This window comes from Cololabis saira, chromosome 16 (assembly GCF_033807715.1).
Source record: "Cololabis saira isolate AMF1-May2022 chromosome 16, fColSai1.1, whole genome shotgun sequence".
Taxonomy (NCBI): domain Eukaryota; kingdom Metazoa; phylum Chordata; class Actinopteri; order Beloniformes; family Belonidae; genus Cololabis; species Cololabis saira.
Genome location: NC_084602.1, coordinates 39572625 through 39595123, shown reverse-complemented (window position 1 = coordinate 39595123; position 22499 = coordinate 39572625). Strand labels below are relative to the sequence as shown.

The 22499-nt window shown below is 44.0% G+C and overlaps 1 protein-coding gene across 1 annotated transcript in view; it reads right to left on the bottom strand.

Annotated features, from left to right (window-relative positions):
- Positions 1-210: 210 nt before the first annotated feature.
- Positions 211-22499, bottom strand: part of LOC133462670 (immunoglobulin lambda-1 light chain-like) — a 64409-nt gene continuing 42120 nt past the window's right edge. The window contains exons 3-7 of the mRNA XM_061744012.1: positions 9107-9142; positions 1661-1999; positions 920-946; positions 727-833; positions 211-386 (exon numbers count right to left, since the gene is read on the bottom strand). Of these exons, the coding sequence (XP_061599996.1) occupies positions 369-386; positions 727-833; positions 920-946; positions 1661-1999; positions 9107-9142 (527 nt within the window). The 3' untranslated portion in view covers positions 211-368. The remainder of the gene's footprint in view (positions 387-726; positions 834-919; positions 947-1660; positions 2000-9106; positions 9143-22499) is intronic.

The following is a 22499-nucleotide window of genomic DNA, read 5'->3' as shown; positions in this document are numbered from 1 at the left end:
GGAAGTTGGGCGAACAAACACTTTCTTAAAAAGTATGAATGCAGATGCAACATTTACATGTCTTTTATCAATATTCTCAGAGGACAAAGCAGATGTGAGCGCAGGTTTCCCCAAAGTCCCCACAGATCCCAGTTAGCAGACACATTTGAGCCGAACATGGACACTGGCAGGTGCTACGCAGGCCTGATGTGGCCCAGATGTCAAGGACCGGGTCTACGGAGATCCGCTGGCCTCCAGTCAAATGTGGAGCAAAGAAAACTGCAGATATTTGGGCCAAACGCTCTTCTAGCTACACTGCATACATCGTAAGCAAAAACGGAAGAAAAAGGCTACAAGAGATTCTACTTTCCAGAAGATTCCAGGAGATTCTACTTCCCAGGCGAACTCTGCAACAGATAGAAAACATGCATCACTGGTTGGTTCTGGCGCAGGAAGACTGATGGACAGAGATGGACGGAGATGGATAGAGATGGATAGAGATGGACGGAGATGGATAGAGATGGACAGAGATGGACAGAGATGGCCAGAGATGGACAGAGATGGCCAGAGATGGACAGAGATGGACGGAGATGGATAGAGATGGACAGAGATGGGCAGAGATGGACAGAGATGGACAGAGATGGCCAGAGATGGGCAGAGATGGACAGAGATGGACAGAGATGGACGGAGATGGATAGAGATGGACAGAGATGGGCAGAGATGGACAGGGAAGACGGCGTTGCAGACCTGCAGCCTCCGGACCAGGAACCACACGAAGGCCCCGTAGACGCAGCTCTTCACGATCAGAACTGTGTAGGACAGCTTGGCGTTCCCGGTGACCGTCAGATATTCCTCTGCAGACAAACACAGATCAGTTGTGGGACCTGGACGTGTTTCTGCTGGAAGTTCACGTCTAAAGAAGATAAAATAAAAGACTTACTTCTGGTCAGGTGATCGTCCTCCTCACCTGCAGGAAGAGGAGAAGAAGTTCAGCTAGAGATTCTGTTCCGGTCGACCGAGCCTCAAAACAACCACGTTATCACTAGGCCTGTGTTGAAAAAAATTGTTTTTCCGATTCTAAATCGATTCTCATATTAATTCTTAAAATTTGTATGTTTTATGTTGTATGTTTTTATGTTTATGCCCAAAAAAGGAATGTTTTGTTGGACACGATGTTTTTGCCTTAAATATGTTTAAAGGTATGAAAACATTAAAGTTTTCAGTCATAATTGCATGAATTGTCTCTATTTCATTACTTTTTACACTGTCTTGGGGTTACATTTGCATAAAATGCTAAAAACCAAATTCTCAAACATTTAAAACCCCAAAAAATAAAACCGGAATCTGGGAAAAAATAAAAGCGATTTCATACGTCTGTTTCCTCCCTGGATTTGTTTGGTAATTCTGACCCACGATGTTTCTGAAAGCAGTTCTATCAGCATTCTGGGAGCTGATTGGTCCTTACAGCATCATTAGCTGCAATACTTGCTGTTGAATCTCAGTATGATACTAGTATTAATATGTTGCAGAACTACAGTCATGTAATTCATGCAACAGCTCAAAAAACTGTTTTAATAACACTAATCGGATCGGATCGAACCAAATCTTGATAATCGATTCTGATTCTTAGGAATGGAATGGATTCTTGACGTTTGAATGAATCCCCAGTCCTGGTTTTCACCTGTGATGTTGGCATGGTGGTAGCTGGTCTCTGTTCCATTGTAGAAGCTGACGGTGCAGTTGAAGAGATTGTTGGGGTCGTACCAGTCCTCAGCAGAGACCTGCAGCCGGCTGCTGATCCTGTAGGACGTGGACGTCTTGCTCTTGGTGGCGTCGCTGTCCGTCGCCACGCCGACGGTGATGCTGACGCCGTTGAGCTGCCAGGACACGCTGACGTGGTCGGGGTAGAAGTCGGAGGCCACGCAGGTCAAGGTCTTCTTCTTCTGCAGGTCCCAGTCGCTCCGGCACTCCTTTTTTGAAGGTCCAAGAACTTGCACGGTTGGTTCCTTTGGGTCGCCCTCTGAAAGGTCGGAGAAAACTCTCTTAGTCAGCACATCCAGACCAGATCAGCTGCTTTCTTACCCAGAACCGTCAGTTTGGATCCGACCCCACAACTTCTCCTTCACTGTTTCTTCCCTCCACAGAAAGTAAACTGTTGTTGCTGATGTTTTAGTTCCCAGAACCCCCTGAAAACTGGAGCTGCAGCTCTTATTGTACTTTTTGGGGTAAAATATGATTTCTTCCACAAAGGTTTCCAACTTTTTCCGTGAAAATTCTACGACTTTTTCCTGGTTCCAGAAATGTGTGACTTTTTTTATTCCAATAAATTGTATATGATTGTATGATTACAGTGCTATATTTCACTATTTTCTCAGGTAAATCATTTTCTGACTGTTTGATGATGGTGGACAGCCACCTGGTTCAAACCTCAGCAAGTTTGATGCAGAAAAGAGTGAGCATTCTCAAGTTATGGGCTGTTTTTCTCACTTTTCCCCTATTCCAACTGGCTCAATTTGGCCCCTTTTCAGGGTTTGGAGTAGTTCTAAAGAAGAGCCAAAAAAAACTAATTTCCCCCCAAAATCAAAAACCACAACATCCAATTTCACTAATAGGAGACCCTAAAGAAAATAAAAATCATCGTTGTGGTTTCTAGACTATTAGAGCGACGCAGCAGTTCCACCAAGAAATGATGAAGACCATCCCAGAATTAGATTCTATTTCTTTACTTAACAGTTATATGATTGTGGCATCTCATTATTATATTTTTAAGCTTCTTTCCGACCTCACAGTTCTCCCTGAAGGTCCAGCTGAGAACCTGAAAGGTTTCCAGAAACAAGCTGGAAGATTTCCACCTTAAAACCCTGAAACCTCTTGAGACCCGAGCTTTAGTTTTACTGGAATTGATTCATTTTAGCTGTTTAGGGTCAAGAGGAACTATTAAATCCAATTTTGGTTTTGACTATAACATTTACTTACAGTATATTTGTACATTTATGAAGTAGCAGTCAGAAATGTGGTCTTATTGAATGAGTATGCATGACCTCTGGTACTGGTACTGGTACTGGTACTGGTACTGGTACTGGTACTGGTACTAGGCCTGTATTGAAAAAAATAAATTTTCCGATTCTAAATCGATTCTCATATTTTTCCTAAATATTGATTCGTATGTCTAAAGACCAATTTTTTTTCATCTTTACATTTTCACACGGTGAACTTTAGTAGTCACGTTATTTAATTCACACATGCACGAAACTATCAAACAAGAACAGAAGCTTTTTGCACGCTTTATTTGTATTTGTTTTAACTTGTTGTTTAACTTGTCTTTCTTTTATATTTTTAGCCGGGGGACTGCCAATGGAAACTAGCTCTGTAGCTAAAATTGGGTGCATTTGTATTTTTAATTCTAAATGTATATGAATGTATTCTGTCCCTTCCCAAATAAACTGAATTGAAGTATATGAAATGTTTTTCTTTTAATTCATTTACTGCTCTGTATTGGTTTATGTAGGAGCTGACGGAAATTGATTATAAAAGGTTAATGAGCTATATAAGCTTCAGCCTACACCTTTTCGGTTTTGTTTTTGTCTAGTTTAATGCAATATTAGCATTAACTTCATATTTATTTGTTGTTTTCTTTTATTTCACTTCTTTTGTATTTGAATTCTTATTTTGGAAATGAGACTCGAGACTGAACTTATTATCTATATTTATTATAGCTTGTTTGGTTTCTGTTATCGGACACAGTTTGTCATGAAATACCTGGAAAATGCCTGGTGCTTCATGACAATATGTGTGTTATTAAATTTAGATTAAATTAAATTAGACATTAAAAATTAAATTAGACGAGCTGAAATGATTTGTTTACTGGATGAACTGTTGCAATTTCTTTCTTTTTTTTGCACTTTAAATGGATATTGGAAGGCCTATTTGAGTTATTTATTTATTAGTTATTTCACAATAATTATTGTGAAATTATTATTTCACTAGTTATTTTACAGTCATATAATTCAAACAACAGCTCCAAAAAACATTTTTAATAACACTAACCCAAATCAATATCGGCTTGAATCGGATCAAATTAAATCTTTATAATCGATTTTGAATCTTAAGAATCGGAATTGAATTGATTCTTGATATTTGAATCGATCCCCAGCCCTAACTGGTACTAGTTTTTTTTTTTTTTTTTTTTTTTTTTAGAAAGATCAAGTAGTTTTATTGTAAAAACACAAACCAATAACATTTCCACAAAATCTCACAAAACTCAGGATTTTAACACCAATAACCAATTCATCACATCTGTCATTTCAGTTGAAGATCACACTTTTCATTAAATTTTCATTAATTTCTGTTCTAAACCAGGAATACTCCGAGTTCCTTCCTATAAGCTGTAAATGCTGTGATATTCTATAGCTGATCATGTTTAACAGCTGCTTTGAGAAGTTTGAGGAAGATAATTCTGCTGAAAACCCAAGTAAGCAGTTCATGATGCAAGAGAGAGCTGCAGGATTTAGTCCAGTATTGTAGGTCCTACTGATATGTTGTCATATAAGACAATTTCCTGATTTTCTGTAGATTAATCACCATGGTCTTAGTTTAAGCAGAAATATCTGGAACTTGTTCCTGAGGAGAGACTTACCTAAAACGGTGAGTTTGGTTCCAGATCCGAAGTAAGGGGGATAAGAGCCGGAGCACAGCGCGACCTCACAGTCACAAAAACCCATCCGACCCACAACCCAACTTCTCCTTCACTGTTTCTTCCCTCCATAGAAAGTAAAGGCAGCCTGTTGATGTTTTAGACCCCAGAACCCCCTGAAGACCTTAGTTCTTAGAGGAACCACCAGCTCCACCGCTGCTGCTGCAGCTTCACCACATTCACCAAGAAATGATGAACACCATCCCAGAATTAGATTCTCTTTTTTCTTACTTAACAGTTATATGATTGTGGCATCCCATTATTATGTTTAAAGCTTCTTTCTGACGTCACAGTTCAGAAGAACCTGCTCGGCATCAAATCTCACTTACCTAAAACGGTGAGTTTGGTTCCAGATCCGAAATAAGCTTCAGCCTGATTATTCACAGTGTTTCCAGGAGATGATAAAACCCGACTCCGACTCACAACCCGGGCACAGAGCCAGCCGCTTCATCACAGAGCCAGCCAATCCATCACAGAGCCAGCCGCTTCCTCACAGAGCCAGCCGCTTCACCACACCACATTTACTGAACAAATAAACTACCCCCCCTCCTCCATCATCCCCCCATCATCGGAGCTCGGCTGCTTTTCTTACCCAACACGGTGAGTTTAGTCCCGGCTCCAAAGTAAGTCTGGGTGTAGGAGCACAGAGACGCTGGGCTGGTACAAAACCCTGCACGTCTGCAGCTCTGCAGCTCTGCAGCTCTGCAGCTCTGATATCTATCTCACTATCTCAGGCCTCAAACCACAGTTTGAAAAACCCTCTAAACTCACTTTCAGCACGAAACTTCATCTCTCCCATTTCACCTGGTTTAACGGTTCTGCAGCAGTAAAACAAGTTCAATAGAACCTGGTTTCTCACCTAAAACAGTGAACTTGGTTCCTCCAGCGAAGAGAGCTGCAGAGCCTCCATACAGGCCTGATCACAGCGAGTACGAACGCTGCAGAAAACTGCTCGGCTGCTTCTCAGCAGCTTTAAAACACGCTGAATATTTCTACAATCCAGGTTTTAAAAGTTCCACCTCGGCCCAGAGCAGCCGAATCCAGGCGGCTGCAACCGGGTCAGAGACCCGGAGCTGCTGCTGGGAGGATTTTCACAGGAATTATCAGAAAATAACCTGGAAAAGCTGCAAAGCTGCAGGTTATTTTCTGATGAGAGCTCCCAGAAACATCTGTCCCAGAAACATCTGTCCCAGAAACATCTGTCTGGTCTGAATCTGGTCGTGTTTTGAGGATTTTCCTGAATAAACGTGTTTCATCTCTGGTGCTAAAGTTTAACTGACAAACCTGGTTAAGTGTAAGCGTGGTTTGATTGACAGGTGAAGAGATTAGCCACATTAGCGCTAAGTAACTTATTACTTGATGCTTTTACCTCTTTCTTGTCACAGTTTTGTGGTTTTTTGAAGAGATCATAGTTTTGTTTAGTAAATGAGAAGTGCTGATGTCTTCCAGCCTGTTTCTGTTCATTTGTCCATTTCAGGTATCAACTTTTACAGAATATTCTACTTTTTAGCTGATATCTTTGACTGTTGGCTTTGCATAAGTTTCTGGAAGCTTTCCCAGAACAAAACAACACATTTCTCTCTGGAAACTCGTTCTGCTTGGATCAGAAAACCTCCCAAAGAATCGTTACAGTTTTCAATGACAGTTTTAACTCTGCAGCGTTTCAGTTTTTAATTCAACAGCAACGACCAGAAATCAGAAATCCCTTAACTAAAAGGTTAAAGCAGCAAACGTCACAGCGGTTCGTCCAGTTCAGGTTCACAAAGCAAAGTTTTCTCACTTTCTTACCTAAAACGGTCAGTTTGGTGCCTTTTCCAAAAATTGGCAGGTTCGTAGTCGTCACACTGAGAAACGGCTGCAGGAAAAGCTGCTCTGGTGTTTTTACTCGATTACATTTTTAGACTAAAAACACGACGAACATCATCATTTTTTGCTGACTTAACTACATTAGTGTCTTCAGTTCTCCTTTTGGTTTTAGTTTAGATTTTACAACTTTAAGTTCCCGTTTTCGTCTCTATCTTAATAAATCGCTTGATGAAGCAGCTTTTCTCACCTAAAACGGTTAACTTGGTTCCTCCGCCGAAGAAAGCTTCACCTCCACCAGAGTCACAGTGAAAACCATCAGCGCTGGAAACACTTTCCTCTCTACCTGCTCGGCTCATTCCAACCTTTTTGCTGCTAAAAGGGACTCGTTTGATCGTTTTGCAGGTTGGATTTTAAAGGTTTCATAAAAACCAAATTGAGACGTTTGATTTCTGGCTGATATAAACTTCATAGTTGGACCCTGAACAAGTTCATTACCACGATGTGTACAATAATAATTATTCATAATAATCCTCGTGTGTCCATGAGGATTATTTTGCAGGTTTCTTACCTAAAACGGTTAACTTGGTTCCTGGACCGAAGTACGCTGGTAAACCCCCAGAGTCACAGTGAAAACCATCAGCGATGGAAACAACAGCTGCTTTTACCAGCGTTCTCATTAAAACACGACTCTCCTCTCATCTAAAACATCCTAAAGTCTGATCCGACTCCGACAACAGCAACGATCACCAGGAGAAGGTTCTACTCACCCAGAACTGTCACTTTAGTTCCCGGCCCGAAATAAGCCTCATAGTTGGCACAGCGCTCCGGCTCGATGTCAAAAAGCCCCGAGCTGGACTTCCCCGGCTCTTAGTGAGCCGACACACTTACAGATCCTTTTACATCCGTTTAAGGTCATTATCGTTATCATTAATGATCATTTACGTACCCAGAACTGTCAGCCTGGTTCCTTTTCCAAAGTAAGCCTCGTAACCGTCGTCACGGTGACTCAGTCCTGAGCATCAAACTCTCTCCTCCACTTTTAGAGTAAAACACTGTCGTCCACCAACACTGACACTTTATCTAGGGTTTAATCCATCAAAACTTAGCATAAGAGTGAAATATTTACCTAAAACGGTCAGTTTGGTTCCTTGTCCAAAGTACGCTTCGTTAGCGTTGTCACGGTGACTCAGTACTGAGCATCAAACTCTCTCCTCCACTTTTATAGTTAAGGATTTTCCTGAAACTTCTGCCAACAATCATGTTTAACTGAAGGTTTAAAACATCAAATCTCAGAGTAAAAATTGGAATATTCACCTAAAACGGTGAGTCTGGTTCCTGGGCCAAAGTACGCTTCAGCGTTTGTCACGGTGACTCAATACTGAGCATTAAACTCTGTCTGCTCCACTTTTAGAGTAAAACACTGTCCTCCACCAACACTGATGCCACTACCCAACATTTAATCCATCAAAACTCAGCATTAGAGTGAAATATTTACCTAAAACTGTCAGTTTGGTTCCTTGGCCGAAGTACGCTTCATTCCTGTTGTCACGGTGACTCAATACTGAGCATCAAACTTTCTCTCCTCCACATTTATAGTTAAAGATTTTCCTGAAACTTCTGCCAACAATCATGTTTAACTGAAGTTTAAAACATCAAATCTCAGAGTAAAAGTGGAATATTCACCTAAAACTGTGAGTTTGGTTCCTTGTCCAAAGTACGCTTCGTTACCAGTGTCACGGTGACTCAATACTGAGCATCAAACTCTGTCTGCTCCACATTTATAGTTAAGGATTTTCCTGAAACTTCTACCAAAGTTTAACTGAAGTTTAAAACATCAAAACTTAGCATAAAAGTGGAATATTCACCTAGAAAGGTGAGTCTGGTTCCTTGGCCGAAGTACGCTGGATCAGTGTTGGTCACAGTGCTCCCAGTTCAGCTCAATATCACCGGTTTTACACCAGAGTGGCTTTTCCCTCCACATTTATAGTCAAGGATTTTAATGAAACTTCTGCCAAAGTTTAAGTGAAATTTAAAGCAACAAATCTCAGAGTAAAAGTGGAATATTCACCTAGAACGGTGAGTCTGGTTCCTGGGCCAAAGTACGCTTCACGGTTGTCACGGTGACTCAATACTGAGCATCAAACTCTCTCCTCCACATTTATAGTTGATGATTTTCCTGAACCTTCTGCCAAGGTTTAAGTGAAGTTTAAAACATCAAAACTCAGCATAAGAGGGAAATATTTATCCAAAACTGTCAGTTTGGTTCCTTTTCCGAAGTACGCTTCATTCATGCTGTCACGGTGACTCAATACTGAGCCTCAAACTCTCTCCTCCACATGTATAGGTAAAGATTTCTCTGAAACTTTTGACATAGTTTAACTGAAGTTTAAAACATAAAATCTCAGAATAAAAGTGGAATATTCACCTAAAACTGTCAGCTTGGTTCCTCGGCCGAAGTACGCGGGTTCATAGTTGTTCACAGTGCTCTGAGTTCAGCTCAATATCACCGGTTTTACACCAGAGCAGCTTTATCCTCCACATTTATAGTTAAAGATTTTCCTGAAACTTCTTCCAAAGTTTAAGTGAAGTTTAAAACATCAAATCTCAGAGTAAACGTGGAATATTTACCTAAAACTGTCAGTTTGGTTCCTTGGCCGAAGTACGCTTCACGGTTGTCACGGTGACTCAATACTGAGCATCAAACTCTCTCCTTCATATTTATAGTTAAGGATTTTCCTGAAACTTCTGCCAAAGTTTAAGTGAAGTTTAAAGCATCAAATCTGAGAGTAAGAGTGGAATATTCACCTAGAACGGCGAGTCTGGTTCCAGGGCCGAAGTACGCGGGTTGAGAGTTGGTCACAGTGCTCCAAGTTCAGCTCAATATCACCGGTTTTACACCAGAGCAGCTTTCTCCTCCACTCTCCCCTCAACATTTCCACCGGTTTAAGTTGAATACGACAAACCGAGCAGCTGAACTTCCACTTACCCAAAACTGTGAGTCTGGTTCCTTTTCCAAAGTAAGCTACGTCTCCAGAGTCACGCTGAAAGCCTCCGCTACCTAAAACAGCCCAAATCCTCCACAACCATCCTGGTCAGACTGGTTGTACCGATCCAGAGGATGAGGAGGGTTCAGGTCTGCAGGACAAGCTTCATCGAGTCCACAGAGTTGTGTGTTTGTGAGGATGAGGAGAGCAGACTTCCAGAGGCTCCACATTGAATCAAAAAGTCGTATTTCTGGCAGGAATTCTGCATATAAACAGATTTTCCGGGTCAGAAGTGTCCTGATGTGTGTGCAGCCTCGGACCGGTGCTGGTCCTGCTCTTCCCAGAATCCCCGGCGTCATGCAGCCGTCAGGACCACGGAGGGAAGCAGCAGGAGGTTTTTGTACGGCGCCTCTATGGGGTTGTATCACCGTGGCCCCCTGTCCCCACGGTGGAAAAGCATCACACAAAAACCTCTTGTCTCCTCAGCGGCTTTCTCGGCTCCTTCCTCAGCTGCTTCCTCGGTTACCTCCTTTTCTGCTTCCTCGGCTGCCTCCTCGGCTACCTCCTCTCTCCTCCCCCCCGCCAGCGCCTCCGTATCTCAGCCTCCATCTCTCTGCGGTGACTGACAGCCTGACTGCTGCTATTTCTGTGCCAGGAGAGAGATGATGCTGCTGCTGGGAGGAGGAGGCGTCTCTGCTGGTCACGGCTCTTCATCCAATCACCGAGCTCCGGCCTCCGACACATCTGACGAGTTGCTTCTAAATTTGGAAAAAAGCCACCCCAGCGAACATTTTTTGGTTGAAAAGACGTTAAAAAGACGACTATGGTCGCCGTTGAAAAGACGTTAAAAACTGCCTCTCACCCTTCTTCTCCTCTCCTCTTCCCTTACTCTCTTCTTGATTTCCATTTTTATTTATTATAAGTATCTCATAGTTATCATTTTTGTCCATCGTTTTTCTCTTTTGTGCATGTTTGCAGGCCGGAGCTTCAGGAGCTGCGTGCTGGCCTGTAAATGTAAGACAAGAATTTGCAGATATTTAAGCTCCTCACGTTTTCTAAATGAGAAGAAATTAAAGCATCATGTGAGACGTTCTGGTAGCAAAGCAGGGTTGTTGTGACATGTTGAAATAAAATAAAGTTACCTAACTCATGTTGGGTCCAAATGAGACGCATTGAAAAGAAATCGGGCCCGGATGGCTCCATCTGCTGGTTTCACGTGACGCTCCACGATCAGATCACCCTTAGATCGTCCCACATTTGCTTATTTCCAGGGATGAAGTGGACCGGTCCTGCATCTCTGCAGGAAACGAGGGTCCGGTCCTGCATCTCTGCAGGAAACGAGGGTCCGGTCCTGCATCCCTGCAGGAAACGAGGGTCCGGTCCTGCATCTCTGCAGGAAACGAGGGTCCGGTCCTGCATCTCTGCAGGAAACGAGGGTCCAGTCCTGCATCTTTACAGGAAACGAGGGTCGGGTCCTGCATCTCTGCAGGAAATGAGGGTCCGGTCCTGCAGGAAACGAGGGTCCAGTCCTGCATCTTTACAGGAAATGAGGGTCCGGTCCTGCAGGAAACGAGGGTCCGGTCCTGCAGGAAACGAGGGTCCGGACCTGCATCTCTGCAGGAAACGAGGTTCCGGTCCTGCATCTCTACAGGAAACGAGGGTCTGGTCCTGCATCTCTACAGGAAACGAGGGTCTGGTCCTGCATCTCTGCAGGAAACGAGGGTCCGGTCCTGCATCCCTGCAGGAAACGAGGTTCCGGTCCTGCATCTCTACAGGAAACGAGGGTCTGGTCCTGCATCTCTACAGGAAACGAGGGTCTGGTCCTGCATCTCTGCAGGAAACGAAGGTCCGGTCCTGCATCTCTGCAGGAAACGAGGGTCCGGTCCTGCAGGAAACGAGGGTCCGGACCTGCATCTCTGCAGGAAACGAGGTTCCGGTCCTGCATCTCTACAGGAAACGAGGGTCTGGTCCTGCATCTCTACAGGAAACGAGGGTCTGGTCCTGCATCTCTGCAGGAAACGAGGGTCCGGTCCTGCATCCCTGCAGGAAACGAGGTTCCGGTCCTGCATCTCTACAGGAAACGAGGGTCTGGTCCTGCATCTTTACAGGAAACGAGGGTCTGGTCCTGCATCTCTGCAGGAAACGAAGGTCCGGTCCTGCATCTCTGCAGGAAACGAGGGTCCGGTCCTGCATCTCTACAGGAAACGAGGGTCTGGTCCTGCATCTTTACAGGAAATGAGGGTCCGGTCCTGCATCTCTGCAGGAAACGAGGGTCCGGTCCTGCATCTCTACAGGAAACAAGGGTCTGGTCCTGCATCTCTGCAGGAAACGAGGGTCCGGTCACATATATACATACATGTATATACACACAACCAACTTTTCAGTGTTGCTTCTTCAGATTATGAATTCATACATATCCTACCTGTTTATGCACTGTATTTATAATATCTCATACTGCACTATTTTTCATCTTCTTCTTCTGTATATACTGTATATATTTTTTTAATTATATATTTTTACTTTTTTATCCTTTTTCTATGTATGTCTATGATTGTGTGTGTTGTATGTACTGCTGCTGCTCAACATGAATTTCAGCAACACCAGCGTGAGTAAAAATGTATATTTATTAATTTATTGTTTTATTCAGATTCATCACTATCGATCAGTGTCATTTATCCAGCAGTTTATTGAAACTTTTTCCTTTTTTCTTCTTTAAGTTTGAGTGTGATTTCATGTGAAGCCACTAGAGGTCAGTATCACATAAACTTTTAACTCTTCATCCCATCAAACTGAACTCAGAATCATCACGTAATCAAAAACAGGCCCTGAAGCAGAGACTCGGTCGTTGGAAAAGCTCAGCGTAAAAACACACACCGTGGTGGCTGACGTTCATCCTGCAGCAGCTGCCGTCTTATCTGAGCCTCGTGGTGCTTCACAGCTGCACTTCTTCAGCCTTTAAGACGCGCTGGAATACGATGGATATCTGTTTTGACTTCAGTCACTATTTCATGTCTGGTTGGATCTATTTTCAGTTCTTTAAGTCAAGTGTACCTGTGTAGCACTAACCCCCCAAAACATGTCATCCCTGTAAAAGCAAACAAAGTTTACACAGTTAATGTCCCATACGTCCAAGTCCATTCATTTTAATTCAGTAATAATACAGAGACAAAAGCATGAGTTTGAAAAGTGGGGGGGACATGCCCCCCCTGTTCCCAGTGGAAATTGCGCCCTTGCGCCTCACAGCGTTTTATTTTCACTCGCTTTATTTTATACTATTTATATACTATTTATACTTTTACTGTGACCACGAAAGAATGTCGTTTTCCTGTCCTCCATCTCATCCTCAACATTTCGATCTCAGTCTCCGTGAAATTTAGTGGCACGGTGGCTGGATACGTCTCATTCATTCTGACGCCAAACAGACTGCAGGAAGCCCCTGCGCATGCTCAGCAGGTTCATTCATATGCAAATACTACTTTGCATTGCCCATTTATGGTATGAAGTGGGCGTGTAGAGGGCGGGATATGAGGCAAATTCAGCTGCGCAACCTTTTTTATAAAGCGAACATTGCGTTCAAGTGTGCGTGCACACGGTTTTATAAATACAGATTTTTTTTTGCGCCCGCAATTTTCTATAATCCTATAAATGAGGCCCCAGATCTCAGACCCACGACTGAAAACCTAAAGAAATGGATAAATACTGCAAATAAGAACGGTCAAAAATACCTCCATAACTCACACAGTAAACAGTCACCTGCTGTGAGTGGGTCAATGGGGAGCTACGACCTGTTTCATTATCGGGACATGCAGGATTTTCTTTTCATGTTGACTTAATTTTTGCTAAATAGATAATGACCCGCTGTGAAAAAGTTACAGTATATGTTGTTGTCTGAAGTTGTATTTTTAAGGCACAAAGGATGGTTGATTCTTACGATTCGAGTAAACAAAAACATCTTTAAGGGCAGTGGAAATCTTTGGTGGTCGAGGGTAAATTTTCCATCACACCCCGGACCACCAACACTGGATCCCCCCAAAGCCTCTCTTCTGTTCTTCTACCTTTACACCAACAGCTGCACATGGACACCAGTTGGTCAAACTCCTGAAGTTTGCAGATGACACCACCCTCGTCGGCCTCACCTCTGATGGAGACGAGCCCGCCTAAAGGAGAACAGCCAGGAGCTCAGCCCTCCCTTCCCAAGAAGACTCAGGGTACCTCCTATAGAGCTGCATACGTTTCAGCAAACCCATCCTCACATCCTCCATCACCGTCTGGATACGAGGTCGCCTAAACCTTTGCTTGCTGGTTGTTTGAGCCTGATCCTGCTCATAAACATGCAATAAAGTCATAATTTACACCTTTACACTATTAAATAGTTTATATTTCATCTTACTCCTTCTTTAGTGACTGAGATATTAAAGGATTAACAAAAACATTCGTTTTTCAGAAAACTGAGGTCTTCAGGCTTTTATTTTCTTAACAAAGTCGGAATGTGTTAAAAGCCCGACTTTCCAAAAGCAATTGTTCCCCCACCGTTCCCGACTCTACTAACACCCATCCATCCCTCCTGATTGTGTTTTTATGAAGGACTTCGGGTCTTGCTGTGAACGCTTTGATGTGGGTCGAGGGAATTCAACTACCTACTACACTCCTCTGTACCTCCATAACTCCATAACTCCATACCTCCATAACTCCATATCTCCGTACCGCCATACCTCCGTACCCATGTACCTCCGTAACTCCATACCCCCATACTTCCATATCTCCCTACTTCCGTAACTTCATACCCCCATACCTCTGTTCTTCCGTACCTCCATACCTTCATACCTTCATACCTTCATACCGCCATACCTCCATTCCTCCGTACTTCCACACCTCCATTCCTCCATTCTTCCATACTTCCATACCCCCATACCTCTGTACCTCCATAACTCCATACCTCTGTACCCCAGTACCGCCGTACTTCCATACCTCCCCACCTCTGTATCTCGATACCTTCAGGTGAGACTGCGTCTTTGAAAATAAACACTTTTCCCAGCTCAGAAGAAGAGCAGTAACTCTTAGGAAGTCAATAGCGGCGTTTTCATCATAGTGTTGGTGAAACACCGTTTCCTGACATCTTTCCTGACTTCTTCCTCTCCTCCAAAACCATGAAGTCTTTCTGCAGACGAGGATGATGGATGTCTACAACTTCTCTAATTGTGGCAGTTTAGTGATTATTTCACTTTTAAAACACAGACGTCTGCTGTGGATAGTGATGAGACCAGGGGCCTCATTTATAAAAGAGTGCGTAGGATTCATACTAAAAGTGCACGTGCGCCCAAAAGCCAAAAATGGCGTGCGCAAAAAAAAATCTGGATTTATAAAACCGTGTGCACGCACATCTGCACACAATGTTCTCTTTATAAATCACAGTCCAGCTGGAAGGTTGCGCACATGAATTCGCCTCAAATCCACTATCCTCTACACGCCCACTTTTTTACCAAGAATGGTCAACACAAAGCACCTGGCAACTGTATTTGCATATAAATGAGCCAGCTGAGCATGCGCAGCGGCTGCCTGCAGCCTGTTTCTGCTGGGCTTCAGGATGAATGAGACATATCGAGCCGGTGTTCTGCCGAGGCGTCCTACCTCGGCGAGGTGTCCTACTTTGGCAGAAAATACTACTGTATGATCCCCGTTTCTTTTATCTCAGTTTCTTTTTTTTCAAAGGCTTTTAGGACAACTCGGCAGAACATCGGCTTGGGTGTACATGGATCTATAAGTCTGATAAGTGATGACATTAAAAGTATGACATGAATCTGGCTTCATTTCACATTTCACAGAAGGTGGTGTGCACATCTTTCAAGCCCTGTTTTGTGCGCAAGCAAGCTTTATAAATGAGGCCCCCGCCCCTGATGTGTGAGGTCCCTAAAGGGTCTCTGGGAGGACACTGATGTCCCAAAGGAACCATGCACTCTGAAGGTTGGGGGAACTTCTGATTTGTTAAAACAGGCAACGACGCATCCTGTTGACCTGTTGACATTATTACCACGGGCTTGATTGACAGTTGGCTGGTACATCCCGCTGTAAATGTCTGATGGCAGCTCTGCAGGTATTTTGGTTACACACCCCTGCTCCGTTGACCCATCCTTTCGTCAATAGACACGAGTTTCCATGGAGTCTAATCAAATGTGTTTAACCTTTTACCTTACACATGTATAACGAATGTTATCCGACTGATTGGCAGGTTGGACTGAGATGAAATGTGTGAAATGGTCCTCATGACGTAAAGGTGCGTCGACAGCTGTTTCCACAGCTTTGATACCGTGCCAGACGTCTCTGTGGCTTCCTGCTGGGTTCCTGTCATCTGCCGGATCCTTCTGGAGGTTTCTGTATGAGGGAGTAGTTCTCTCTGTTACTGTGCATACTGGCTGCCCCGAAGTATTCCCCAGTGTCTTCCTGCTGAGTCAGGTTCCCCACGTGAAGATACGCCGTCTTCTCTCCATCTCCACTCACGGTAAACCTGCCTTCAAATGGCTTTTCTATAATTAGACGTTTATAGCTCACGTAGCCGATGAGCTTGAGGGACGTGTCTCCCGGGGAGCGCTGGTACCACAGGATTGTGTCGTAGCTCTGGATCTTATGTGTGCAGGTCAGGGTGACCTTGCTGTCTGGTTCCCCGAACAGTTGAGCAGGAGACTGGTGCACTCTCTTTTCCTTACTGGGGTGAACTCCTGGGAACAAACACAGAAGAAGAAATAATCTTTGAATACCTTTTAGTAAATGTGATAGCTTCCATTCAGGTGGAACCGGAGTTGCTGGCACCTTTGATCCAGAACGTCGCGATGACGGAGAGCAGGAGAGGAAACAGCTTCATGTTGAATGTGAGGAACAAAACAGAGTCTCGGCTGAGTCTGGTGAAGAAGGAGGAGGGACAGGAAGTGATGCAGAGACACTCTTTCCTTACAGAGGACAGATTCTGTCTTTGTCCACGAGTTTTACACCTGTTCCTCGTTTTGTTGGGGTTGAGCAGATCGCTGCATCCTTCTGTCCTGAAGGACGTGTTCAAGGACCAACCTCTGGTCTTACATGAAGGTACTGTGGAGCTGCAGTTCCTCGACTGACCACCGGGGGGCAGGGCTGGCCCAAGCCTCCATTGGGCCCTAAGCAAAATGTGATTTCGGGTCCCTCTATTACTGCCAATAATACTGATTATTGATCCTTCACACACCCACTATAAACTTGTAACTCCATGTCATTACAAATACACTTGTAAAACTAGATGTAAGAACTCTTAGTTGTAGTTAGATTGTAATCCACAGTGATTAAGACCATGGAAGCAGAACAACAGATTAACAAACAGAAAAACAACACGAAAAATCTTTCAATTAATATTTATCAAAGTCAGCAACTGCCCCTACTGGCCACGCAGAGAAGCAACAGATAAAAGGTCAAAGAGCTGCACAGTTGCAGCAGTGTTGTTTCCATCATCCTACTGTCAGCCTGGCATGTTTTTACCATCTATGGTTTTTAATCTGAAATGGGAGCAAATTCAGCTACAAGAGCGGCCTGCGGTTGATTTACACTTAATATTTAAAGTTATATAGTACTAAGCCTCCTTTAACTTACCTAGCTTCCCCTCTTCTTTGCCTGAATTTACTTCCTTCTATATTTAGGAATGAGGGACTGACGTTAATGTTGAAGAACCGCTTGTGAGGACGCTTCGTGCAGCGCTGGGTCGTACTCAGGGATGAAGAAAGGTGACAAACCAGTCCAACGAGAGCATGTGCAGGGTGGGGGGGTTGTTCTTTACCCCACATTGGAGAGATAAGAGGAGGCCATTGGAGGAGGTTTTGGTTAAGAGCACAGGGGTGACTGACGCAGTGTGCTTGTCTGGCAGCGCAGAGGTACATTGCCGTGTGCTCAGCTGCTTTCACATCACGTATGGAGAGTGAGACGTTTTTCCTTTCTGCGTTCAGATCTCCGGCTAACTGGAAAGTGTTTCCTGAAAGGCTTTTCCACGCTGGCGTTTGTGATTGCAGAGTATCCGAATCCGATGAGTTGAAGGGCCGTGTCTCCGGGGGCCCTCTGGTACCACAGCATCACCCTGTAGTCCTTCTGTCCGTGTGTGCAGAAGAGCGTCACGTTGCCGCCCGGCTTTGTGAAGACGTGGGACGGAGCCTGATGGACCTGGATCCCCAGAAACAACCCTACACCAGCAGAACAAGCTCAGCTTTGGTTCAACAGGAAAAAGAAACGTGGAGACGGACGTGTACGATACCTGGAAGGTAACAGAAGATGAGAAGTGCAATCATCCCGCCTTTTTGGTGCAATGCAGATTCGACTGTGACTTTGAGAGGAGCTTTGAACGATGATGATTATGAAGAAGATGAGCTGCCAGCAGAGGTGACAGGAAGTGACGTCGACATCAGGTGTCGCAGGACGGTTGCTCTTCCTTCTCAAGAACGACGTGTTCTCACCAAGCAGAGGAATGTGGTGCTTGTGCACGTCATCTGTGCATTGTTTCATCTGAATTCCCACCGAAGGATTTCCAGCCTTCACACATTCATGATCAAGGAGTCTTGGACCACAAGGAAACCACTGAGCAGGTGTCTGTCGTCAAGCTGGGTTGAGTTTCTGCAGCGTTCAGAAGGGGATGTCAGTCGCCGTGCTTCTCGAGCTGCACAGTAGTAGACGGCACTGTGATCTTCTTTTGCGCGTTTTATCGTGAGCGAGCCGTTCTTTGCTGTGTTCACGCTCATATCTCCTCCTACTTCAAAATCCTGGTTAAACGGCTCTTCCATCGTGGGGTCTTTAAAATACACGTATCCGATGAGCTTCATGGCGGTGTTTCCAGGCGACTGCTGGTACCACAGCATCACCCTGTAGTCGGTCTTGTTGTGGCTGCAGAATACCTGGAACTGCTCACCAGGATTCCTGATGAGATCAGAGTGAGACTGACGGACCTCCAGACCCAGACTAACTCCTGGGGCAGAGGCAAAAAAGACCGGTCTTGTTTGGAAAAGACATTTCCACTTTGGAAAGAATTGAAACAGATCAAATTATTACCTGTCAGGCTGCAGAAAATGAGCAGGTGGATCATTTTTATCTTTTAAAAGATCATTAGATACACATTTAAGTCTTTTAATGACAGAAAACCCTCAGTTGAGATGATTGAAGGTCAAAGAGGAGAGAAGTGATGGGTGCGTCTGAGATACAGCTCAGTGGGAGGAGCCAGCCGTTCTGGAGAACACATCCTGCATACACTCAAATCATGACCTTCATATGGAAGAGTGAAGAAGAGCACAACATATCCACCATCATTGATGGTCATCAATACTCATTCAGGGTCATTGATGGTCATTGACCGTCATTGATGGTGATTGACGTCATTGATGGTCATTGACAGCCATGATGGTCATTGATGGTCATCGATGGCCATTGATGGTCATTGATGATCATTGATGATCATTGACGTCATTGATGGTCATTGATGGTCAATGATGGTCAGTGATTGTCAGTGATGGTCATTGAGATCATTGACCATCATTGATGGTCATTGAGGGTCAGTGGTGGTCATCTTTGATGGTTATTGATGGTAAATGAGCGTTATTGATGGTCATTGACGGCCATTGACAATCATTGATGGCCATTGATGGTTAATGATGGTCATCAACGTCATCGACCTCATTGACGGTTATTGACGGTCATTGGTGGTCATTGACAGTTAGTGATGGTCATTGATGGTCATTCAGGGTCCTTGATGGTCATCGACGTCATTGACAGTACGAGGTGGATGTCAGGTGGAGGACCAGCGGAGAGGGGCCTCATTAACTCCACAGGAAATGATAGTAGCAGGTGAAGATGCTTCTGTCCACAGAGAAAACAGGTTTCAGACTTTTCTTCTTTGAACACATCAACTCCAACAAACAGTCTGGATCTGAACCAGACTGAATATTTGTGATGGAAACTGGACCAGAAGGTCCATGACTGGACTCCATCCTGCAGATCTGAAGCTCCTACACACAAAAGTTGAATCTCACCCATGAACACTGTGTTCTTTAATAATATTCATCAGTAAAAACAGATGGAGCTGCAGATCTGAAACAGACTTCCATCCATCTGTTATCTGCATCTCTTCATCCTGTTCAGGGTCTCGAGATTCTGCAGGAATTTATGCAAAAACATTTCAGATGTTAAGTACATATTTTATAAACATACTGTATTTAGCTGTAAGTTGTGTTGTGAATAAAAGGCGCCTCCTGGTGGTAGAAAACAGATGATTCAGACTTCCTCCAGTCTCCCTGATCTGGTGCTGAGGAAACCGAGAGGATGTCAATCATTCCTGTTTCTTTCCTGGCTGCATCAGTGGAAGCTGGAGGAGATGCGTTGTTGGAGTTGAAACAATCAGACTAAAACAAAAGTTTATGCCTGTTTTCTTTTTTTACTTTTTGTAATCCAGGTATAAATGCATCAAAGCCAAACAGAACCACAAGAGCAGCTGCCTGGAGGTCTGTCTGAAAACCACCGATGATGAGGAACATCTGAGTTTCTGTAACATTCAGAGAGAGTTTCAGAGAGAGCACAGAAGTAAACTGCTCTGTGTTCCGGTTTTACAGACTTGATCAGAAGAGAAGCTTTCTTTGCTGAACTTCCCCTCAGATCTCCTTCGAGACTGAAATCCTCCCGATATGAATCCTCCATCTTGGGAGCATTATGGTACAAATATCCGATGAGCTTCATGGCTGTGTCTCTAGGCGGCCGCTGGTACCAGAGCATCAGGTAATAATCAACCCTGTCATGGCTGCAGAATACCTGGACCTGGTCACCAGGATTTCTGATGAGATCAGCGTGAGACTGACGGACCTCCAGACCCAGACTAACTCCTGGACAAGAGGCCAACATGACTGGTCTTGTTTGGAAAAGACCTTTCCACTCTGGAAAGGATTGAAATAGATCAAATTATTACCTGTCAGGCTGCAGAAAATGAGCAGGGGGATCATTTTTCTCTTTTAAAAGTTCATTGGATACACATTTAAGTCTTGAAATGAAAACCCTCAGCTGAGAGGATTGAAGGTCAAAGAGGAGAGAGGTGATGGGTGCGTCTGAGATACAGATCAGTGGGAGGAGCCAGCCGTTCTGGAGAACACATCCTGCATACACTCTTTAAATCATGACCTTCATATGGAAGAGTGAAGAAGAGCACAACATATCCACCATCATTGATGGTCATCAATACTTATTCAGGGTCATTGATGGTCATTGACAGCCATTGATGGTCATTGATGGTCATTGACCATCATTGATGGTGATTGACGTCATTGATGCTCATTGATGGTCATTGACAGTGATTGATGGTCATTGATGGTCATTGGTGGTCATTGGTGGTCATTGACAGTTAGTGATGGTCATTGACGTCATTGATAGTCATTGAGGGTCAGTGGTGGTCATTGACAGTGATTGACGGCCATTGAGGGTCATTCATGGTTATTGATTGTCATTGGTGGTCATTGACAGTCAGTGATGGTCATTGACATCTTTGATGGTTATTGATGGTAAATGAGCGTCATTGATGGTCATTGACGGCCATTGACAATCATTGATGGCCATTGATGGTTAATGATGGTCATCAACGTCATCGACCTCATTGACGGTTATTGACGGTCATCGACGTCATTGACGGTACGGGGTGGATGCCAGGTGGAGGACCAGTGGAAAGGCGGATCATTAATTCTACAGGAAATGATAGTAGCCGGTGAAGATGCTTCTGTCCACAGAGAAAACCGGTTTCAACTCCAACAAATATTCTGGGTCTGAACCAGACTGAATATTTGTGATGGAAACTGGACCAAAAGGTCCATGACTGGACTCCATCCTGCAGATCTGAGGCTGCTACACAAAAGTTGAATCTCACCCATGAAAGACGGGTTGTTCTTTAATAATATTCATCAGTAAAAACAGATGGAGCTGCAGATCTGAAACAGACTTCCATCCATCTCTTATCTGCATCTCTTCATCCTGTTCAGGGTCTCGAGGTTCTGCAGGAATTTATGCAAAAAATAGTCAAGACATTACATTTTTTGGGGGAAATATTTTACAAACACAGAAATTTCAGATGTTAAGTACATATTTTATAAACCATAAACCATAACCAGAAGTTGTGTTGTGAGTAAAAGGCGCCTCCTGGTGGTGGAAAACAGATGATTCAGAAACCGAGATGATGTCACTCATTCCTGTTTCTTTCCTGGCTGCATCAGTGGAAGCTGGAGGAGATGCGTAGTTGGAGTTGAAACAATCAGACTAAAACAAAAGTTTATGCCTGTTTTCTTTTTTTACTTTTTGTAATTCAGGTATAAATGCATCAAAGCCAAACAGAACCACGAGAGCAGCTGCCTGGAGGTCTGTCTGAAAACCACCGATGATGAGGAACATCTGAGTTTCTGTAACGTTCAGAAAGAGTTTTCATCATCGTGCTTCTCTTGCTGCACAGAAATAAACTGCTCTGTGATCCGGTTTTACAGACTTGATCAGAAGAGAAGCGTTCTTTGCTGAACTTCCCCCTCAGATCTCCTTCTAGACTGAAATCCTCCCGATATGAATCCTCCATCATGGGAGCATCGTAGTACAGATATCCGATGAGCTTCATGGCTGCGTCTCCAGGCGACTGCTGGTACCAGAGCATCTGGAAATAATCCTTCCTGTCGTGGCTGCAGGAAACCTGGACCCGGTCCCCAGGATTTCTGATGAGATCAGAGTGAGACGGACAGACCCAGACTAACTCCTGGAGGAAGAACAAAACCAACTTATTTAGAAATACATTTTGAAACTGGAAAGAGTTGAAACATATTCAAATTAATGACCTGTCAGGCAGCAGGAGAAGAGCAGGAAGATCATTGTATCTTTTATCAGCACAGAACAGACATGTATGACGTCTTTAAGATACATAAAACCATGTAAAGAGTTTCACTGATAACTCGACTGAGATGAACGACATCTAAAGAGGAAATGGAGGAGAAACAAACACCATCACTGAGCAGATGAGATGGGAGGAGTCACGG